Source organism: Xiphophorus maculatus, chromosome 4, assembly GCF_002775205.1.
Source record: "Xiphophorus maculatus strain JP 163 A chromosome 4, X_maculatus-5.0-male, whole genome shotgun sequence".
Taxonomy (NCBI): domain Eukaryota; kingdom Metazoa; phylum Chordata; class Actinopteri; order Cyprinodontiformes; family Poeciliidae; genus Xiphophorus; species Xiphophorus maculatus.
In genome coordinates this window covers 11,111,688-11,132,233 of record NC_036446.1, presented here as the reverse complement: position 1 = coordinate 11,132,233, position 20,546 = coordinate 11,111,688, and the positions used below count along the sequence as shown (strand labels likewise).

The 20,546-nt window shown below is 36.8% G+C and overlaps 1 protein-coding gene across 2 annotated transcripts; it reads left to right on the top strand.

Moving 5' to 3' along the window:
• The first annotated feature begins 1,480 nt into the window (after nucleotides 1–1,480).
• Nucleotides 1,481–18,216, top strand: LOC102219288 (AN1-type zinc finger protein 3-like). 2 transcript variants are annotated; one of them, XM_005796169.3, is made up of 6 exons: nucleotides 1,481–1,850; nucleotides 8,350–8,390; nucleotides 9,269–9,454; nucleotides 11,526–11,591; nucleotides 14,260–14,322; nucleotides 17,193–18,216. In XM_005796169.3, exons 1-6 carry the CDS (start codon nucleotides 1,768–1,770, stop codon nucleotides 17,345–17,347), a joined length of 594 nt encoding a protein of 197 aa, XP_005796226.1. In that variant the 5' UTR covers nucleotides 1,481–1,767; the 3' UTR covers nucleotides 17,348–18,216. The 2 variants fall into 2 exon arrangements, with proteins under 2 accessions (XP_005796226.1, XP_005796225.1); XM_005796168.3 differs by having other exon boundaries at nucleotides 1,482–1,850; nucleotides 14,260–14,469.
• The last annotated feature ends 2,330 nt before the right edge of the window (nucleotides 18,217–20,546 follow it).

Below are 20,546 nucleotides of genomic sequence, written 5' to 3'. Positions count from 1 at the left end.
CACCGAGTGTGTTAGAAACCCAATTATGAAAAGCTGTATGTTCAAACTGTTTCTACATGTGGACACATTAATTGTGTCTATATGTAGAGTGTGAGTCAAAGCAACAAACATTTCCTACAAAAATCTAACTGTATCTTCACTGATCTCAGTCATGTACAGCAGCTATTTACAAGCAACATCTACATGCTGGTCCTTTTTATGGTATCTATCTACTGACAATCTGGACTGAAAAGACTAGTATTTCCACCCATCCATCCATTTTCTGTACACCCTTGTCCCTAGTGGGGTCGGGAGGGGTGTTGGTGCCTATCTCCAGCGAACGTTTCGGGCGAGAAGGTCGCCAGTCTGTTACAGGGACATTCAGAAAACACAGTGAACCAACACCAGCCAATGACACTGTACCCCAAACCATCTCTGACTAGATGCTTCACACTAGAGTTCAAGCAACATGGCTTCTGTGCTTCTGCACTCTTCCTTCAGACTTGGAAAATTTATTTCCAAATGAATTTCAGAATTTACTACAATTGGACTCTGGACCATTGCAAAGCAGTTCAGTTCCTTTTTTCCTTAGCCCCAGTGAGACACATCTGATGTTCTCTCTGGTTTAAGAATGGCTTAACTGCGACATTTGCTGCTCATGCCTCTTCGTTCTGTGCGATGGCCCTTGATGCACCAACTCCTCTGTCCACTCCTTGTGAAACTCCCTCAAGCTCTGAATTTATTTTGCTTGACAATCTTCTCAAAGTGGCAGTTTGAGAAGACTGGTGCATCTTTTCCTATCACACTTCTTCCTTCCACTCAATTTTCCACTAAAATACTTGGATACAGAACTTTGCAAATAACTAGCTTCTTCAACAAATACCTTTTGTGACTTACTCTCCTTTTGAACGAGTCGAAGACTGTCTTTTGGACATCTGTCAATCAAGTCAGCGGTCTTCCCCATGAAAAACACTGTTATATCTCTGTTCTATGGCTGGATTTGTGTCTAATTAATAGGCCTCCTGGGTGGCACCCTAGTGTTTAGGTTGTTAGAAGACAATCAAAAATATATAAATGACTATAACTTTTTTGGTGAAGTAGTTGATTATCAGTATTTATTGCAGTATGTCATAAACCTGCGCGGTAGGCTAATTCAATTAATAGGTTTTCCTAACTATTACATTACTGGATTAATATACTGAATACTCATGATTAAGCGCTGCAAAAATATTTCAGCGTCAAATAATAATCTGTAAACTAAAGCGGAGCAGACACAATCCAAGTTGTATTTTTTGTTTTATTCGTGGCTCTTTCTTTAAAGAAATCACCTTCGCGATCACAGTCAGGATCATACCAAAACTTAGTTTCTCTGAAAAACTTAAAACCTTTAGTGAATAATCAAAGAGTTGAATTAAATAACTCACAACTTTTTATTGAAACTCTTCGGCACAGACACATAAGCTGAAGTTTAGTTCCTACAGAGACTCACCGCTCCTCCCATCTCTTCCAGTGGTTTGCTCCTCTCTCCAGCTGATCGGCCCGTCGTCCCCAGTGGCTCTGTCCGTCGTCGGCTTTGACGGGCCCTGACACCCGCTGAGACTGGATTAATTTTACGTGTTCACCAGCCGCTCGTGTCGGCAGAGCTACTAATTTTCGGCTGAAACTCTTAAGAATTACTCCGACCCGAGTAGGGACTTCTAAAGCCGGGGCTAGCTGAGCGCAAACAGGAGGCCTTCACTCCATCCACGGATTCACCTGCTACGCGACAGCTTGTCACGGAGGTCCGATATGGGGGACACCGGGAGCGAGGGTAGCAAGGGTCCAAGCAACGTCAACGTTTTACCCCCGCGCTGCCCGTGCGGGTTCTGGGGGTAAGCCAGAAAATTTCCTCAAATATATTTCTTTACAATGTATCTTTCTTTCTCAACAGTTAGCAAAGTCGACTGCTACTAGCATTAGCAACCCTAACAGAGATGAGCTGCCGTTCTTGTCATTACCCCCTCCTCATTGTTTTGTAGCATTAGCTCCTAGCTAACAGCAGCTGGCCTTGGTAACCTTAGCCCGTGAAGGTAGACATTAGGGTAAGTGTGCGACAAATCCTACATGTAATGTTTCAGGTGGGACTCAGCGTTAATACAGTGGGAACTAGTTAACACACCGTGTTCATGTAGCAAACGGTTGAATCCACTGGAAGGCTGTCAAGCAGACCATGAGTAAAAACACAGCAGTGTTCCATTTTTTTCAACTAAAAATAATAATAAACTTAATTCCGTCTTGGCACATATTTTTACATTTATTTATCAAAAACGAAAAAGAGCTTATATGTGCAGATTTTTGTTGAGTGTTTATTAATACAGTATTAACACCTGTTAGGGACATTTTTTTTCTACAGGTCCTCTCACAGCTCATTCAGGTTGGACGGGGAGTGTCAGTAGACGGCCATTTTTAGGTCTTCCCAGAGATGTTGAATTGGATTTAGGTGTAGTCTGTGGCTGAGCCACTCATAGACATTCATAGACTGCTTTTAAAGTCACGCCTTTATTATCTTAACTGTGGGGTTGAAAGATGAATTGTTGCCATAGTCTCAGTCCCAGAGCAATATGGTGAATTGTTTCTTGATTATTTTTTTTTCCGTGACCATACTGTATCTCATGTGTACTAGGTGCACAGTACATCCCCAGTGCAGGATGCTGCCACCACTATGCTTCACAGCAGGTGGTGGTTGCCAGTGTCTATTTTTCTCTCCAAAAGAAACATAGAATTGAGGTTCTATTTTGGCCTTATCAGACCAGATAATAATTTTCATCTAAAAGTTGTTTTTGGCAATTTTCAAGTTAGCTGCAATATTTTCGTGAGGAGTGGCCTCTTTCTGGCAACTACCATACAAGAGTGATTGTTAGCCTTTGCTGATGGTTCTCTTATCCCCACAAAGGAAATAGTGGAGCTCATTGGACCATTGGAGTTTTGGTCAACTTTCTAACCAAGGCTTTCTTCCTCATTCAGTCTGTGTGGTCACACAGCCAGACTGAGGAAGGCTCCTTATGGCTCCAGACTTCTTCCTTTTCTGATAAATGTAGACCGTGGTGGTTTTCGGAGCATTCATTGCTGCTGAAATGTATTTGTATCCCTCCTCAAACTTTTGGCTCCATAAAATCTAGTTTCTTAGGGATTCCAAAACTTCTTTTTAGATTTCATTGCTTGGTATCTGATCTGATATGTTGTGAGACTATAGAGAGATGTTTGCACCTTTTTGAAATTATGTTAATTAACCAAAATAATTTGATCCCATTGATATCTCAAAGTATAAAGGGCATTATAAATAAATAATAATAGTTACTATTATTATTATTATTATTATTATTATTATTATTATTATTATTATTATTATTATATACTTTATTGTATATAAATGTTATACATTTTAATTAAAAACTACTCATTATTTTGAGTTATTATTGGTCACATTTGAAAATGATTAGTCACAATCCTTTTCAAATGATGATTTGAAAATGATTATTTTAGTCCTTTCAATTGTGTTTTTTTTGTTTTTTCCCCAGGCAAGAAAAGTGTGTGCTTATTTATCAAATTAGGTTATTTAGGGTATGTGAGAATATTAATTCAGAGATTCTTAGGTTAATTTTAAAATTCTATTCTAAAAAAGATCAGGCCCTTTTGACAACCTTCTTCAGTGTAACAGGAAGTAAATAAGTTCATTTTGGGTGTGTTTACTTTATCAGTGGGGATTCTCAAACCTTTAACCCACAGTAGCACGCAAGTACTTGTTATTGAGGAGATACCACAGATAAAACGTGGAGAAAAAGGGCATCCACAGACCTACTGATACTAACATCCAGCTTATGTATGCCTGCATTGAAATTGTGTTAATTATTAACAGTTTGACAAAGTTTAACAAAACAGTATCTTGCATATTGTAGAACAGGGGTCCTCAAATCCAGGCCTCACTGTTTGGTGTCGTGCAACTTTTAGTGTTGTCTTTGGTGAAATACACCTGAATCAGATGGTTGAATCACCTCCTCAGTATGCTGTCAAGTTCTCCAGAGTCCTGCTAATGACCTCATTATTTGACTCAGGTGTGTTGAAGCAGAGAGGCACATAAAAGTTGTAGGACACCAGCTCTCAAAACCTGGATTTGAAGACCCTGGCTATAGAGCTTGGCTGCTCAAGTTCATACCTCAAGAGCTGCTATCCTGCAACTTTTAGATTCATGACTGCTCCAACACACCTGAATGAAAAAGCTGAATTCCCTCATCAGTATGTTCTTCAGCTCGCTCTGCAGATGCCTGGTAACAAGCCATCCATTTAGTTCAGGCGTGTCGGAGAAAGGATGCAACTAAAGTTCCAGGATAGTAGTTCTCAAAGATTGCAACAACAGATTAACTGTTGTTGCAAGCAGTGCAAATACTAAAAATGTGTTTCAAACTAAGTTAAAAAGTTTATATTGCTCTGAACGTATTGTTCAACTTTGGAATGGATCCCGTTTTCCAAACTGCTGTAAAAAAGTAAAAAGGTTGCTCCAAATTGAGTTGGTGTTTAAATTTTTACTTGAACAGTGTGCTGTATGATGCAAGCCTCAACTCAGAAAACTGCAATTTATAAAATTATGCCAAGGCACTACACAGAATCTTAATCAGTTATATTCACATGTAGATAAATATATTTAAAGTCTGTTGTGTGTTTTTCTAACTGCTTTAGTATAATACAGTTAGATTAAGTATATTGAAACATATAAAAGGCCAAACTCCAAAGAGTTTTCTTGCTAAGTAACATAATACAAGTACAAACAGTTTGACTGCCTTGATATTTTTTTATAGGTTGGTTGACATTCTGAGATTTAATTTCTCTCATGTGGTAGAGAGGTATACTTTTCCAACATTCATTCTAGCCACATCATTTTGTGGCAGGTAGTTTGACATTCTTTCGTCTAACTGGAATGCATTTCGCCTACAACTGAAACAAAAAGTCGTGAGCCAGTACTTCTGTAAGTAAAGCAGGTGTAAGTGAAGAATTTGTGCTCATTAAGCAGACAAAAGAGTTGGGTGGTCAGAATCAAGAGTTTTGCAGACAATGAGCATGGAAACTTTAGAAAATATGAAGGCTAAGCTGAATGTTCACCATTATTTCTGAATATGGTACCAAAGTGCTAGGTTCTTCAGGCTGCTGTCACTATTTGAGAAACATGCAGGTCGCTTGAGTAACTATCAGAAGGATTATTACAAGTGGGCAATGAATGAGTGATAAATGGTATTTCTAGTAATGCCATTTAATCTGCTTTTAATGCTGAAGATGAAAAACAGATGTTTCTTATTGTAGATTACTGTCTAAACTGAGGGAACTCATTATTCAGTTTGCGTGCCTTAATGTTTGACTTCCCCATTAGTGCCATTTTGTCAAACTCTTACTCACACCATGTATAGCTGTAGCTGGCCATCTAAGAATTAAGTCATAACTGGTCTCTGCTTAAGAAAGTACATATAAAATTGATTATTTTAGGTACACTTCAGTGCTGATTATAAATTTATGAACTCATTATAAAATGGGTTTATATTGGGATTTTTAATTGGATTTGATTCAATAATTATTTTTAGTTAGTGTGGTGTAAATATTTTATAAAAAAAACATATTTAATGTGAGTAGTAGTAATAAGAAAATTGACTATTTTTCTATTTGCCTGACTGTGATTGAGTTCAGGTAGTCTCTGTTTAATAGCAGTGTGATTAAATAAGGCATACATAAGAAACACACAGGAACTCTCGTAAATTGGCTCTAGTCAAGATAATCAGTTTAATGTTCATCTAATACACATCCCAGCTGTTAAGTCATTGTCCATCATACATCAAATATATAGAAATAAATCTGACTTTAACCAACACCAGATGAGCTGTTGTAATATGAATCCTTCACTAATTTCTTCTAATGTTTAGAAATCTTTTTTTTTCCATTCATTTTGGTTTTTGTAGCTCGGAGAAAAAGCAGACAGAATGGCAGCTGGGTGTGTTTTCTTTCATCTGGTTTCTTCTTGGAGACAGAATTTTGCATTTTTCTCAAGTTGTAAAATTAATGCTTGTTGTAAATTATTTAGAGACAATCTTACATTAAGCTTTTGGCTAAGTAGTGAACTAAAAGGTGCTGTGCTCTATGCTGAAGCTACTTTGTCTCAGCATTCTCAATAGAAAGCGTCCAAACCGCAGGAATGGCATTCCTGCAAAAAAGTCACAGGTTTGAAACTGTGACTTTAAACTGTTGTATACTTTGACCACAGGTGTCAACCTAATTTTTCTACGATGGCTTTTTTCTGTCTGCAGAAAATGGCACACAATTAATGCTACAGTCTAGCATAACATTTCCTATTTATTGTTCATCATTTTTTGTGGAAACTGTAAAAAGGAATAATTTTACACAGCAAATTTGGCACAGTAGTACATTATTTATGGTCTCATCTTCCCTTGTGACTTAAATTCAGCTTAGTTCCTGTATGTGATAGACCATCACTCTAAATAATTTAGACTCCCTCACAGGTGACACAATGTCTTGGAAGATTTGGTAGGTTTTTGTTAGATCTTTTAGTTTTGATTATATCAGTAATATCTTAACAGAATCAGACTTCCTCAAACATTAACAATTTTAACCCAGTTTTGTGTCACTTAAACTATAGATGACAGAATCTTTCCTAATTAGGTATTCTTGTTACCACTGGGCCAGTGATGAAACACAGTTTTTCTCCACTCTTTTCAGACTTTATTTAGTCTTCAGCATATTTCTCGCCTGTCTTCATTCCAATCTTTCTTAATGAAACTGTGGTATGATTGCCTTTCATTTGCAGGGCTAATAGAAAGATGGGGGTTATATGCTCTCTACATGCATGAGATGAAGGATTCATCCTAGTTTCTTGTTTCCTCTTTTCTGTTTCAAACTCAAGACCATATATACTTAGAAAATACCAGCCATCCCCTCTGGTTGACTGCAGCTGACCCTACTTTTAGAAACGAGGACAAAGGTGTGCAACGAAGCGCCCAAAATAAATAGAATGTGACTGATAGCAGCGACCGTCACACTTTGTGCACAGACAGTCAGGATGACGGCCTGAGAGGAAATGAGAAGAGCCTTCTCAGGAGGAAGCTAGAGCTATCTGTTGAGAAAGAGCTGCGCTACTGAAACCATCAAGGCTTTGCCGGTCAACTCTGTAACAATAGCTATTTTATTTCTAAGATCTGTTTAAAGATGAGAAGGAAGAACCATGTATTGGGGACTGTAAAAAGCACATTTAGGGCTCTAGGAAACTAAAATACTTTTGTTGTTCATGAACAGGTCAGGTTATTTGAGGTTTTTTATTAACAGTTGTTGCAAAAGCAACAAATTGTTTAAACAGTTGTCATGTCATCTGTCTGCCTTGCCAAAACGGTGCCCGGCTTTTGATTTTATTTGGAACATAATTGCTAATTCCAAACATCTGCTGCTCTAAGATTACTCTGTTAGGAGTAAGTAATGGGATTTTAGGACTAACGTTTTATTAAATGTTGAAATAACTGCTGATTAGAGATTCCATAATGAAAGTATTGTGCCTAACTTTCCAAGTTCCTGTTCTTATAAAACCAATAGTAATTTTAATTAATCCTCTTTTCACTTTAACTATAATATAAAAAGCATATAAGATCATTTTTTTTCTGTCCTTTCTCCCTGGACAGACATTGATAATTCCTATTGGGGGTACAGAGTTGTAAAAAGATAACATTAATTACTATTAGCTTTGCTAACAGTAAACTTTATACTCTGTATATTCCCAAAGAAATGTGGACTTTTACCTTAATTTAGAGATTTTCAAAAGACTGCCCGCATTTTCAAATCCAGCATGTTCCATCACAGAGAAAAGTTGATGTGAAAAAGTTTAAAACTCTGCTGTAACTTTACTGTAATAACTTCAGCCTTCCTGTTATCTCTTAAAAGTCTTGCTCTCCTGTTACCTGAATGATGAACCTATCTAGACATCATAGAAAATAAATACTCATTTTACGTAATCTTTGTATTTCTGTACTACTTCTTACTTTGGTTGTGTTTTGTATTTTATTAACCCGCCAACATGTACTGATCTCCACTCCATTCTCTTCTATAGCCTTTTTATTATTTTATTTAGTTAATTTCTTGTTTTGGCCATGGTTTTAATGAGCTGTTGGACATTTTACATTCCGTTCTTAAAGAGAGAGACTTTCTGTTGTTGCAAAGCAGACCTTGGTTAACGGCTTGATCAATTAGTCTTGCAATCTTCCATAAAATTGAATCCTAGAGCTCAGGTGTTTATTTTTCTCTGTTAATCACTGAAGATGTCATTAACAAAATGTTCTCTACTCCCCCCAGGTCGAGCAAAACTAAGAACCTCTGCTCTAAATGTTTCGCAGGTAAGTTATTCTCATCTATGCATTTGTGCTTGGTATATGCTACCTCTTACTGTATTAAATGAGGAGTACACTAAGTCGAGTTAATGCTACTTGTCTCTACGTAAATAAATGTCCCATTTTAGAAAGTGGTGAGCAGTTTTGATTGAATATTTTTATGCGGTCTTCTAAATAGCTTTGTTACAAGTTTACACAGGAAAACAAGCTGGGACTGTGTTGTATTAACGATGCCTGTAAAATATGGTTTTACAGTTTTCACAGATACTGCTGTATAAGCTTTTATAATGTGCATTCATGGTTTTATTGTATTCATTTTATGTGGTGTGCATTGATTGCTGTATATTTTGTTGAATATACTTTTCCTGTGAAACACTTTGTGACCACTGTCTGGGCAAATGTCATATAAAATTAAACTTTTACTCACTCATATAGGCTAGTAAATATGTGAAGAAAAAAAACTCTACTACAGGGCTAAAAGGCCTTCAAGTATTTCTTCATAAAATGCTCAATAAAATAAAAGGCTAGTGTTTAAAACATAATCTCAAGATGTCATTTGACTGTTTTTCTGATTACTAAAACTTGGTCATTAGTATGTCCAAAAATTGCATATTGGTATTACAGAATATTTATATTTATGCATCTCTGGGTATTTTATCTCCAGAACATTTTAATTTCACCTGGCTCAGGTTGTAATCACATGCCAGAAAGTCTTGGCTCTTAACCTAAAATCTGTTCAATTTTGTTCATCATCCAAAGATGCAACTCTGTGCCACACATATTTGAAACATTGCCCTGTTAATTTTGACAACATGAAAGTTCTTTTGGAATAAGTAGACTGAGACAAGAAGAAAACACATTTCAACCTGCCAATTTCTTCATAGACACTGAGAAGAAACAGCCAAACGATGATTGTGCCCCGAAGACCTCTTCAAGCACCAGCAGCAGTCAAACGGACATCTTCTGTACTGAAACAAACAGCATTAGTCAGTCCCTGATGTCAAGATCCAACACTTCAGAAGAACCTTCGCCAGGAGAGACTGGAGTGGCATCTGTTCATATTCAGAATGGTAAGACCAAAGGTTTTGTTTTTAATTTTTTCCTAAAATATGCTGCTCAGCATGCTTTTTATTACAGTTTGTGATTTGGTTTTCTGAGACATATGGACAAAGATAGGTATCTCAAAAACACATTTTTATTGGATTTTGAGTCAGATGGTGAAAACTCTCTTCCTGACCACAGATGGAAAACGAGCTTTTCAGCACCAACTCAAAAAAAATGTTTTGTTTGCTTGCTTCCTTGTTTGAAATGTGCCAAAACCTGTGCTGCTGGCTTTTGTGGGAAAACAAAACCATATTGTGAATATACAGGAACCAGTCAGGATCTGTCCAATCCGATGCCAAAGCAGCATTTCTTCCTTTCCAGTGTTGATTCTGGATTTAGCTCAGAGATCCACATCATTCTATTCCTGCTAGGAAAATGTCTCTAAGCACATAGACACCATAGAAAATGAATTTCTATGCAAGACACATTGAAATCACTCATTTTACTTAACCAAAAATTACTACAAATGACACAACATTCTTATCTGGATCGCTAAGACTCATCTTTTAGTCAGCTCAATCTTCCTCACTTTGTGTCTCTTGTACTCTTAAGTCTTCAAACATTATCATCCTCTTAATTGCTTCTGGTCTGTCGGAAAAAAAAAATCCTTACAGTATTTTAACTTTAGTTATCCTCCTATCTTTATCCCAAAAGAGCATTATGCGTTTGAGTGTAGTACTGGGTTGTACTTCTCCCACTGCTCTGCCCCCTTTGCTGGTAACCTTGAGCAAGTGTACTTCCATTCTCCTGAGATCTTTTTGTTCATTATTTTGGTTTAAACTATCTAACTAGTGTCAAAATCTAATTGATCAAAATTACACAAAACATTGAAAGAGGTGCATAATGGTCATATAAGGCGTTAAAAGGAAATTAAATCACCAAAAGTGAGTTAAAATACAAAATTTTCAATTTTATTGAACAAAATCTGTATCATAGCATTTAGTTGATTGCTATGTCTGCAGAAGAAGCAAGTTCCACTTGTCCGTATAGACACCAACAGAGTGATAACAAAGGATGTCTTCTCAGAAGCAAAAGTCCAAATAGGACACCTACAATTGCCCTGGCATCCTTCATCCCTATAGTGTGACAAGTTTATTTGTAGAGGGTCTATTTGGCACAGGTGAAAAAAAGTAGCACTAAAATTGAGGTGTGGAACTTAAAAAAAAAACTCACTAACCTTGTCAACTGTGAAATAACTGCAGGAATAATTTTGACTATATTAGATTCATGCAATATATTGCATATATATTTTTATCTTTGAAAAAAACTTCTGTTGAAGCTAGTTTATCTGCTTAGATTCACAAATTATATAAATTTAGGTGATTTTAAAAAAAGTATTTTTTTCATTGCCATTAAATTGTTTAGTATTACTGTTGTTTTTCTCATTCTCACCGATATGTGTGTGTAACTGTTGGGTTCCTTAGAACAAGGAGTCAATTATGTATAAAGTTCACTGAAAAGTAAAAATGTTCTGAGATTTAAAACTGAAATAGCAGATTATGCATCGTATAAAAAAAATATTTTTTAGCGCTTTTATAGAAACTGTTTTTTTAACCATCTGTGGTTTGGTTTCAATCTGCTCACAGGAGGCTTTAGCATCTTTTGTTAGCTATCCATCATAGCTGGTGTGGAAAACCAAAACACCTCACAGCTTAAATAATGGATTCCACACTGGAGAGTCACGGTCTTTTTAGCTGGTACTGTGTGGAAAATGGTACAAGAGTGTCCAAGCAACCATGGGCAAAATGTCTGATGGCCTTTGTTTATGGTGCTTTCTGATTTTAAACTGAGCTTTTCAGTGTAACCCAGTAGTGCACCCATCTGTCTCCCTGCTTCATTTGAATCTTTGTAATATAGTGAAACATCTCTATACTATTATTAATAATTTAAAGACCTAGACAGAAGAAAATGGTGATCTAAGAAAGCAAAACTGAGTCTTAAGAGGGAAGAAACAATATCATCACATTCAGTTGTTTTTTAAAGTTGTTGCCGTTTCTTACTTTTGCTTCCTTTTTGCTTGTATTGTCTGTTTTTCAGGACTATCCAACACAGATACTGTCTTGGCTTCACTTTCCACCCCCACAAAGCGCTCATATGAATCTGGTATGCCTTGGTTCTGTTATGTCTTTTACCACTTGCTTGTTCTTTTCACTTACACAGCTGATTTTTGAGAGCCTAGTAGGATCAAGAGCATTGGACAGATCCAAAAGAGATTTGTTTTTTTCCTGGGAGCATTCTGATGGGAAGGATACGTGGTTCATGCAGAATGAGCAAACAAAAGCTAACTACTTGTTTGCTAGTGTGGGCAAAGACACTTAGAACAGTAGCCAGGATGTACAACTCAGACATAAAGTGACACGAACTACAATGACTCTCAAAAGTGTGCACCAACCAGGTAAAACTTCAGGTTTTTGTGAAGAAATAAAATTATTCCATAATCATTTTGAAATGTATTCTAAATATTATATAACAAATATTCTGTAAAACTCAAGAAAAATTAACAGATTCATAAGGTAAAAATGCAAAATTACTCCAGTCTTCTGGAGCTCACACCTCCCTTTAGTCATTGTGATTAAAGCTGTAAAGTTCAGCTAGTAGGAGTCTTTTGCATTTGCTCATTTGCATCCTTTCACTAATCTCAGGTGGGAGAGGAAATAAAGGAACTTCTTGTACAAGTTCCTCAGTCAAGAAAAGGGTACAAAATATTCCACAGCATTTTATACACACCATATTACAAGGAAAAAAATGGGACATTACAAAACTATTACAAAACATTTCTGACAAGAAGAGAAGACTTAACAAGAACAAGAGAGGTTGACAATAACATTGAAGGAAATGCAAGAATTTCCTAAATGTGCTGGTTATCTGAATGTAACAACAGTCTATATTCTAGAGTAATTTAAAAAATATGTATTTCTTTTCCCCCAAAGAGAACATGACTAAACATTCCCAAAGCCTTGAGGAAGAATGTGAATTAAGCTTGAACTTTTGGCCTACAATTTTGTAATGTTTGTTTGGCAGAAAAACAACACTGGACTTCACCAGAAGAACACAGTGAAAGATGGTGGTGGTAGCATCATGCTCTGGGGTTACTTTGTTTTCTTTTTTGTCAAGGTGGAGGAGGCTAATATATTTCCATATACCAGTCTGTTTTGGCACGGAACCTTCTGTCTTCACGAAAGCTAAAAAAACAAACAATTAAAATATTTTCTAGCTACACAGTTGGCACAAGTATACATTCAAGCTGACAAAACAATGACTTCAAAAGAAGATAAGAGAAGTCACAACCGGATAGATTTGTAAAACCTCTGTAAACTTCAACCGAATGTGTACTAAATTGGAATCAAAGTTGCTTTAACAAAGTATTAGTTCAAGAGCGTGCAAAGTTATGCAACCATTTCACCATTACGTTCTATTTTTGCCCAAATAAGTGTATGTATTCAGTTAAATTGCACAGGATAAAAGTCACGTGTGGGTTACATTACCGAAGTGTGGAGACTTTTGAGAGCCACTGTAAGTTAGAGGCAAAACAACGTGACATGATCTAAGACAGCTGTGGAGTAAGTAGGCAACTCTCTCCCCGCTGTGTGTGAATGTGCTGATCTCTTGTCTAAAGTTACAGAGTCATGTGAGTGTTGGGGTTAAACACACATTCACGTGTTACATCATTTCAGGCCTATATGTATTTATGTTTAAAACCTGCACTTGCACTGTTTTTGCACATTTTTTTATTGTATGTGATCCAAATTAAAGCTGTTTAGCCTAACTTCAAATCTAATTTAAATTACTTGTAAGATTACTTTAACCCATATAGATTAACAGCAACATACAAGGATAGTAAGGCTAAGGGAGAAAGGATGCCATTTTTCACAGCTTGAAGCGGCACATGTACAGACTCACACACTCGCATATATAGGGGATCGATGAGACAGGCTAGTGGGACGGGGAGGGGGATGTCTGACTGCACTGCATGGCCTAGTTCTCAGAGATTTATTGAGTGCTGATCTGCATTTTGGCAGGGCTGGGGAAAAAGTCTGCTGGATTGATGAGAAAAGCTGAGTTGAAATTCTAGCCAACCAGCGGAAGCTTGCTACAGGCTCCTACTGTCCCTCATGTCGGGCATGTAATCTAAAACAGGAGACCTATTAATCTTGCTTTCTCCCTCCTTCGTTTTTTTGACACCAAACCAGCATTTTGCCCTCTTTCAGTAGTTAACTGTTGTTAATTCATCTTTAACCCATTTTAGATTGGATAACAACCTTCAAATATGTTAATCTCTTACAGAAAACAGGTCAATCTTTACTTGTTTTGATCATTATGCGGCTTTTTTTTATATCTCGTTTGCTTCAACTTTTAAAACTGCAGCAGGGAGTTTTGAGAAAACCATAAGCTTAGCCTGAAAATTTGAACAAGCACACTCCCTCCGCCTTTTCCTCTGCTACGCTACAGCTCCTCCTCCACAGCGGAGCTTGTAAAGATTGTAAGAAATTCTATTTTTCTGTAATATTAGGTTGTTTCTCTGCCACCAATTATTCATTCTTTTCATGAATTTGTCTCACTGTCAGGACATAGTGACAGTTTTAACAAATTTTTATAATAGTTACCTTCAGCAGCGTTAAACCTCGCTACAATAAATCTGTGATACACAATCAAAATTAACTGTAAATATGACCAAGAACTCCTGGAAATGCAGTTAATCGTAATTTTTTGCAACTGTTTATTTTGTCCTATCTTGTTTACTTGATCTGTGCACATTTTCCTGTGTCTTAAGCCTCAGAGTCAGAAAGTGACTCTTCACCAGAGAAGCGAGCCAGGGTGGCTGAGGTCCCAGAGGGTGAGGAGTGTTCATCGTCGTCATCATCATTGTCATCTTCGCCATTTTCTTCTCGCAGCGGCTCTAAACAGCGGAGCCGCAAACGTTGCCATCGCTGCCAAACTAAACTGGAGCTGGTACAGCAGGAACTGGGCTCCTGTCGCTGTGGTATGATGACATTATCAGTAATATGATCCATCTAGGTACATTTGTAGTCGAACACACTGATTAACACATTTTTCACGTGTCTTTTTTTTTTTTTTTCACCTTTCCAGCGAGTGATTTGAATGACATATTGAAACTAGAATTATGGGATTTCTGGGTAATTGTCAAGATTAAAATTCCTTTGGAACAGAAACAACAATGAGTCAATGCTGAAACTGAAAGGGAAAGGTTGAAATGTATAGTTAAAAAGCTTTCTGGATTTCTAAATGAGTAAAATAAGATTATAAATTAGACTTTTTTAGCATTTAAAGTTAGATATGTTTTTACAAAATTGGAATACCACTTAAATTGATTAGATGTTTGCTTTGACTTTACCTGAAGTACAGATAAATATTTCTGAGCGATCTTAACATAGAGAGCTCATTTAGGTAAAAGGTCAAATCCAAAGTGTGTGTGTGTACTACAGCATTGAGTAGTATCTGCCTTAAAGATTAAAAAATACATTTACATTATCTGGCTCAAAGTTTTAATTACGGATTAGAAGATTTGCAGAAGAGCAATTCAGTTTTGGCTCTGCCATTAGTTTTTGTGCTTTTGTTGGCCTATGGGGACCATTGCAGGAAGCTTGAATGTTTTTCATTGCGAATAAAACATAAGCCAATTACCACAAGGCCTAATGCAGTTTAAACCAATACTTGGCTTCCTAATCAACTTGTTTGCATACAAATTAAAGTACTTCAAAAGTCAAAGCTCTTTGCTATTTAATATCAGCCTCCTTATACCAGTGCAGTAATATCTAAATTGGAAATTGACTTCTCCCCTTTTTTTCCAATGCATTGGTCATCAATTCCTAATAGTTTAATGCTTACTGTGAAAACATGGCTTTTAGGAAACTAAAAGAGGAAATGGTGGCAATTATAGTAATTTCGACTGTTGCAGTCATTTCAGATTATTTTGCTAATGGTCCTGGCAGAATGTGTTGCTGTTTGTAAGCCAAGAGGATCTGAAAATGAGTTGAAAGCATGAATGCATTTCAGATTGTAAATCGGAGAGGAAAGAATCCACCAGCAGAGAAAGGGATCCAGTGTTGTCACACTCAGTAGGCATCTGCTCGATTCGCCTTGCCTCTAATATAAATTTTCTAAGTATTAGTATGACATAAGGGAAGGGCTCTGGTATTAAACTGCTAATTAACTCATTAGTTTTGACATTAGAGGCTAAAATACCCAAGAACAAAATCCTTCTGAATCACGTTGCTCTCAGAATATTATGCAGTTACAGACTTACCAGGTCCACAAGCAGTAACATGAGTCAATTTAAATTAGTGGAATAAAATGTAGTTAGGAAAAAACTTGAATCCCACCTTTTTTTCCCCCTGTTCAGGTTCTTCATATTTAGACAGAAATAATTACCTGATCAGTTCAGGATATTTAAAGAAGATTAAGTGAATACAGGCACATCTCAATCATTTAGAAAAGATGTGATTTTTCTTTTAGTGTTGCTATTCAAACAATAAAACCTCTACTTAATAGAGTGAGCACACTCAGAGGGAGATGCATTTCAAGTATCTGATGTGAAAACCCAATTTCTTAAGCAAAATTATTTTATAATGGGCCAATCCAAACAAATAAATTTTTGATACAGAAAGGCTTTGTGGTTCTTACAGATGACCTCAGGCTTGACAGTTGTTCATCAGATGTTTTAGTCATTTACATACAGTACAAAAAGTAAGCCACAGAGATATTTGCTGAAAAAGTTACTGTATCCTAACTGCTGTATCCAAACCTATGTATAGAAAGTGGTGTGGAAGGAAAAAGTGTGGTTGAAAAAGATGCAATAGCAATTAAAATAAATTACCATTTAATGAAAGAGTTCCTGCACTTAAAATTTACTCAATGTGTTTTAAGCAACAGTAAAGGTTAGTAATGCATTTTATGTAGCTTAAGTCACTGTCAGTAAGGTTTGGTTGTGGATTAGTCAGTGTTCTTTTGTGTTACATTCAGTGGTCAAAGGTGACAGACACAATGACTTTTAATTTAGCTTTTTTTTTTGCTTATTTCTTTTAAGTTAAATATTTAGGAAAACCCAAATATAAGGATGTGTAATCTTTAAAAACTTGACCTTTGCTGACATATTTCATCAAAATGTGTTAAAAAGTGAAAAGTAAAAAAATGAAAAGTTAGTTCATTTATAATGAGCTCACTAATACTGTCAAAAGGTTTAATTAAGTAGAGCTTAGAATATCAAAAGAGTTTGGTGGCTAATTTTGCATGTGTGGTTTCTGATCGGAGGAAAATTATGTCCCATTGTTGCCCAACTTTCCGCCTGCTATTTCCTTCTTTTGTGCAGTCGTCATACGGGTTTTAATTGCGTTGCAGCCAGATGTCAAACTGGGTTTTTAATCACCATTTATTGAATGGCTGCAGTGTTATAATGTGTATTAATTAAGTAATTTCTGACAAATAGAGCCAACAATAATTTCTGACCGTTTTGAGCATACTTTATCGGCCAGATTTATTGCTTCAGCGGAGTCTGTGAGGAAGACGATTGTTCTCTGCTGAATAGAATCGGAATAGAAAACGGCAAGCAGAACTATTTAAAGTCTAATCCGGTCTGTTGTTTGTGATATTTTTTACATGCTCAGTTGTTATTTTTATGTTTTTTGAATGCAGTAGATTAAATGACCTTCTCCCTCTCATACCAATGACCCCTCCCTTCCTGTCCAGGCTTCATCTTCTGCATGCTCCATCGTCTTCCTGAGCAACACGATTGTCTCTTTGACCACCAGGGGCGCGGCCGTCAGGAGGCTGTGCTCAAGATGGTCAAGCTGGACCGTAAAGTGGGCCGCTCGTGCCAGCGCATCGGGGAGGAGTGTTCATGAGCAGCAGTTCTCCCCAGAGGAGTGTCAGCACTAACAGGGATATGATTTTTTTCCTTTTCTTTAATTCTTCAGGGTTTTTGAAGTTTTTTTTTTTTTTGGATACAAACCTAAATTTGGTCCATTTTAAAATTGGCTCACTTTCCAATTCTCCCCTGCTCCTCTTGGTCTGATCATATCCCTTTTGCTAAGATGCTTGTTGCAAGTAAAATAAATTCGATGAGAGGAACATTTGAGAAAAGAAATTATAATTTTTTTGAGGAGCACTTGACTACAAATCTATGAATGGTGTGAAAGTATATAAAGGGATGTCAAGTTGAAATAGCTCTTATGTTTGTGTTGGAAACCAGACTGTACTCTTTACCTCAGAAAAAAAGAATGATCAGGAGGAGAAAATGGAGAAAGAATTGGTCATACTTCTTGCACACTTTGGCTTTGGCGCTGTTTCTAGACTGCTCTTTACCTCAGAATCCAGACCAGAGCATCTTTGTACCCTGCGCCAAGTATGGACTTTGTGAGGCTAGCTAGTTAGCCAGCCTCGGTTCAAGTCACGTCTAACCCACACTGACCATCCAGCTCTTACAACCCTGACCCCTTCAGAAAAACAAACCGCTATTAATCACCCACCTCAGGATCTTTGGCGCTCACCCTGCCCTCGCCCTCACACCAGCTCACTTTATTTTCCTCTGCTCTGCAGAAAACCATTTAACCATTTGTTTCCACATTGTTTAAATCTGAAGGTGCTTCTGAAATAGTGGACTAAAAGAAAGAAAAGTTTCTGGACACTGACGGTCTATAATCAGGACCTGCAGACTGTGCCGGATGTGGACACATGGGGACAGCAAACCCCTTGTTCTTGGATTATGTAGATTTCAGTGTTGGGAAGGGGCTACGTTTCTTTTTTTTTCAATCTGCTTATCCTCTCCTTATCTTTCACATGTAAGCATTTCTTCAAATCCATGCTCTTTAATCAACAAATATGAGGTTTTTGTGTGCTTGTATGCAAAATTGAAAAAGGCTGGTTTTGAGGACATACGAGACGATGTGCTAATGAGGAATCCCTGGACCTTGACTTGCATCCTTACATATTGAAGACTTTTGACTGAGGACTGAAGCTGCATTAAGTAAGTGATGGGTTCCTGTTTTGGACTCTTTTGTTTAACCAGGTCTTGCACATCATATTTTAGCCCTTCACTGCCGGCTAGTTTCCATGCCAGCATTGAAGTATTGAGTTTCTCTCCGTTAACCAGTATATTAATATTCCTCAATACAAGATTTGATTTTCATTCAGCAGGATGACCCTTCCTCCAATTTTCCACATCTTTCATTATATCATTTGGTTTGTTTGTTCTCTTTCCTCCTCCTTGGTTTGCTGTAACTGAGGAAACCGAACTATGGTGAGCAAAGTGTTTGAAATAATTGGCTACAGTTGCCTTTGACATCTCTTCTTGGGGGACTGTGGAAAGAATGACAAGGAAATAAATGAAGTGTGTATCTTAAAGAAAACCTTGTTTAACCTCTTTTACTTTTTGGACTTAAGCATTTGGTTGTGATGTGCTTAAAAATGAGAAAATGAATGTTAAAGATAATAGATATATAAATATATATATATATGTTTCTTTTGCGTTACTTTTCTGCTTCCACTTTCCTGTTATTTTACTGATTTAAAAATAAACTGGGTTAGACAAAAACTGGTCATCCCTGGTGTACTTCCTTCCCAATAATTATATGTGGTGTAACGTGTTTTAGGCAAACGTAAGACATTGCAGGTTGAGTCTTCTTGCAATGTGCTGGTTCCCTGGAGCTTTCTAATATTCTGCTGGTTTTTATAGAGTTATAAACGTCTGTTTACTGCTCACAGAGGGCTGCTATAAAGCTTCTCTAATTCACTTATCGTCTTTGCTCCTGTTCGTGCTTATGTGTGGAAACCGTGCACGTTAAAAGAGACTTTTAACTAAAGTTGCCTGTGTTTGCTGCAATGGGCCTCTGAGGTAGGCTGCACTAATTAATGTTATGAAAAAAAAAATATTTTGCAGTCATCAAAAGAGGTCCCTAAATGTTGGAGTTGGTCAGTTGCCAGTCGGAGTGTAATTTATTTTTCTTCCTGTTATGCTCTGCTGAATTAGAGCTGGAAAGGTTCTAATTAGGAAGATTGTTTTTACTGTCAGGGTTTTTGTCACGTCTAATGTCTCAGTTGGATAAGTTACCAATCTCTTAATTTTCTCTAACAATATAGAATCTGAAAAATAGGAATTCAGATTAATATAATAACAACAAATTAATATTGCATAACTATTTTGGTTATTGTAACTTAGTCAAAATGTACAACCTAGAGGTGCAGATCACTGAATTTTAATTTAAGAGAGAGGTTAAGATATTAATGAAAATCAAAACAAACTATTGATGCATTACACAGTTTTATATTCCTCAGATTTGTATTTCTATTAATTTTCTAAAGACTAGGCAGCGAAAAGACGAGATTTAACTTGGAGCAGAATTTTTAGTATAGAAATGCCAGTCTGTTGAAAAGCGTTTAACAGTCGATGCACTGAAATTGTGATTAGGGCTCCTCTTATAAGAATTAATGTGTTCATGCAGTGTGGCATGGAGGTTATCAGCCAGTAGCACTTTGGACGAGGTTAATGAAGCCCAGGTTGTCTGCATAGTTACCTAATGTATCTGTAAAAATGAACTTGAAATAATGTCCGCTGACGAGCCGTTCAGGCTCGTTTTTGTGCACATACATAGAAGAATCATCGATTTATTTCTGTTACACTGAAGTGTTTCAAATCATCAAATACATTAAGTGCAGTGTTCAAATTATGTCTTTTTATGAATTTAATGAAAAATGCAGTGTGCAGTCTGGCTCTTTGTACAAAAGTAGATGCTCCATAAACCTAACAGCTTGTTTTCTCTGGTAAGATATTATTATTATTGCCTTATAACTTTGGCCAGTCTTTCTGTGAATCAGAAAGAGATTGTAAAAGAGACCTGCTGTGGTTTAGATGTGGTTTTAGGCTGTTTTATGACACCCTGGATGAGTTGTTGATGCACTCGGGAGTAAGTTTGGTTGGTCAGCTATTCCTGGACACCACCTCTGTTTCATGTTTGTGGTTTTGCATCGTCTTCCAGACTGACAGATGTCAATGACCTTGTTTTTCACTTCTATTTGAATTTCTTTTAATGAAGAAAGGATGTGTTT

Bases quoted from the DNA above. Each gene is read 5' to 3' on its own strand.
- LOC102219288 (XM_005796168.3), top strand. From the start codon at position 1,768: ATGGGGGACACCGGGAGCGAGGGTAGCAAGGGTCCAAGCAACGTCAAC. The intron at 1,851-8,349 runs GTAAGCCAGAAA...TACTCCCCCCAG, and splicing joins TGCCCGTGCGGGTTCTGGGG to GTCGAGCAAAACTAAGAACC. The intron at 9,455-11,525 runs GTAAGACCAAAG...TCTGTTTTTCAG, and splicing joins ATCTGTTCATATTCAGAATG to GACTATCCAACACAGATACT.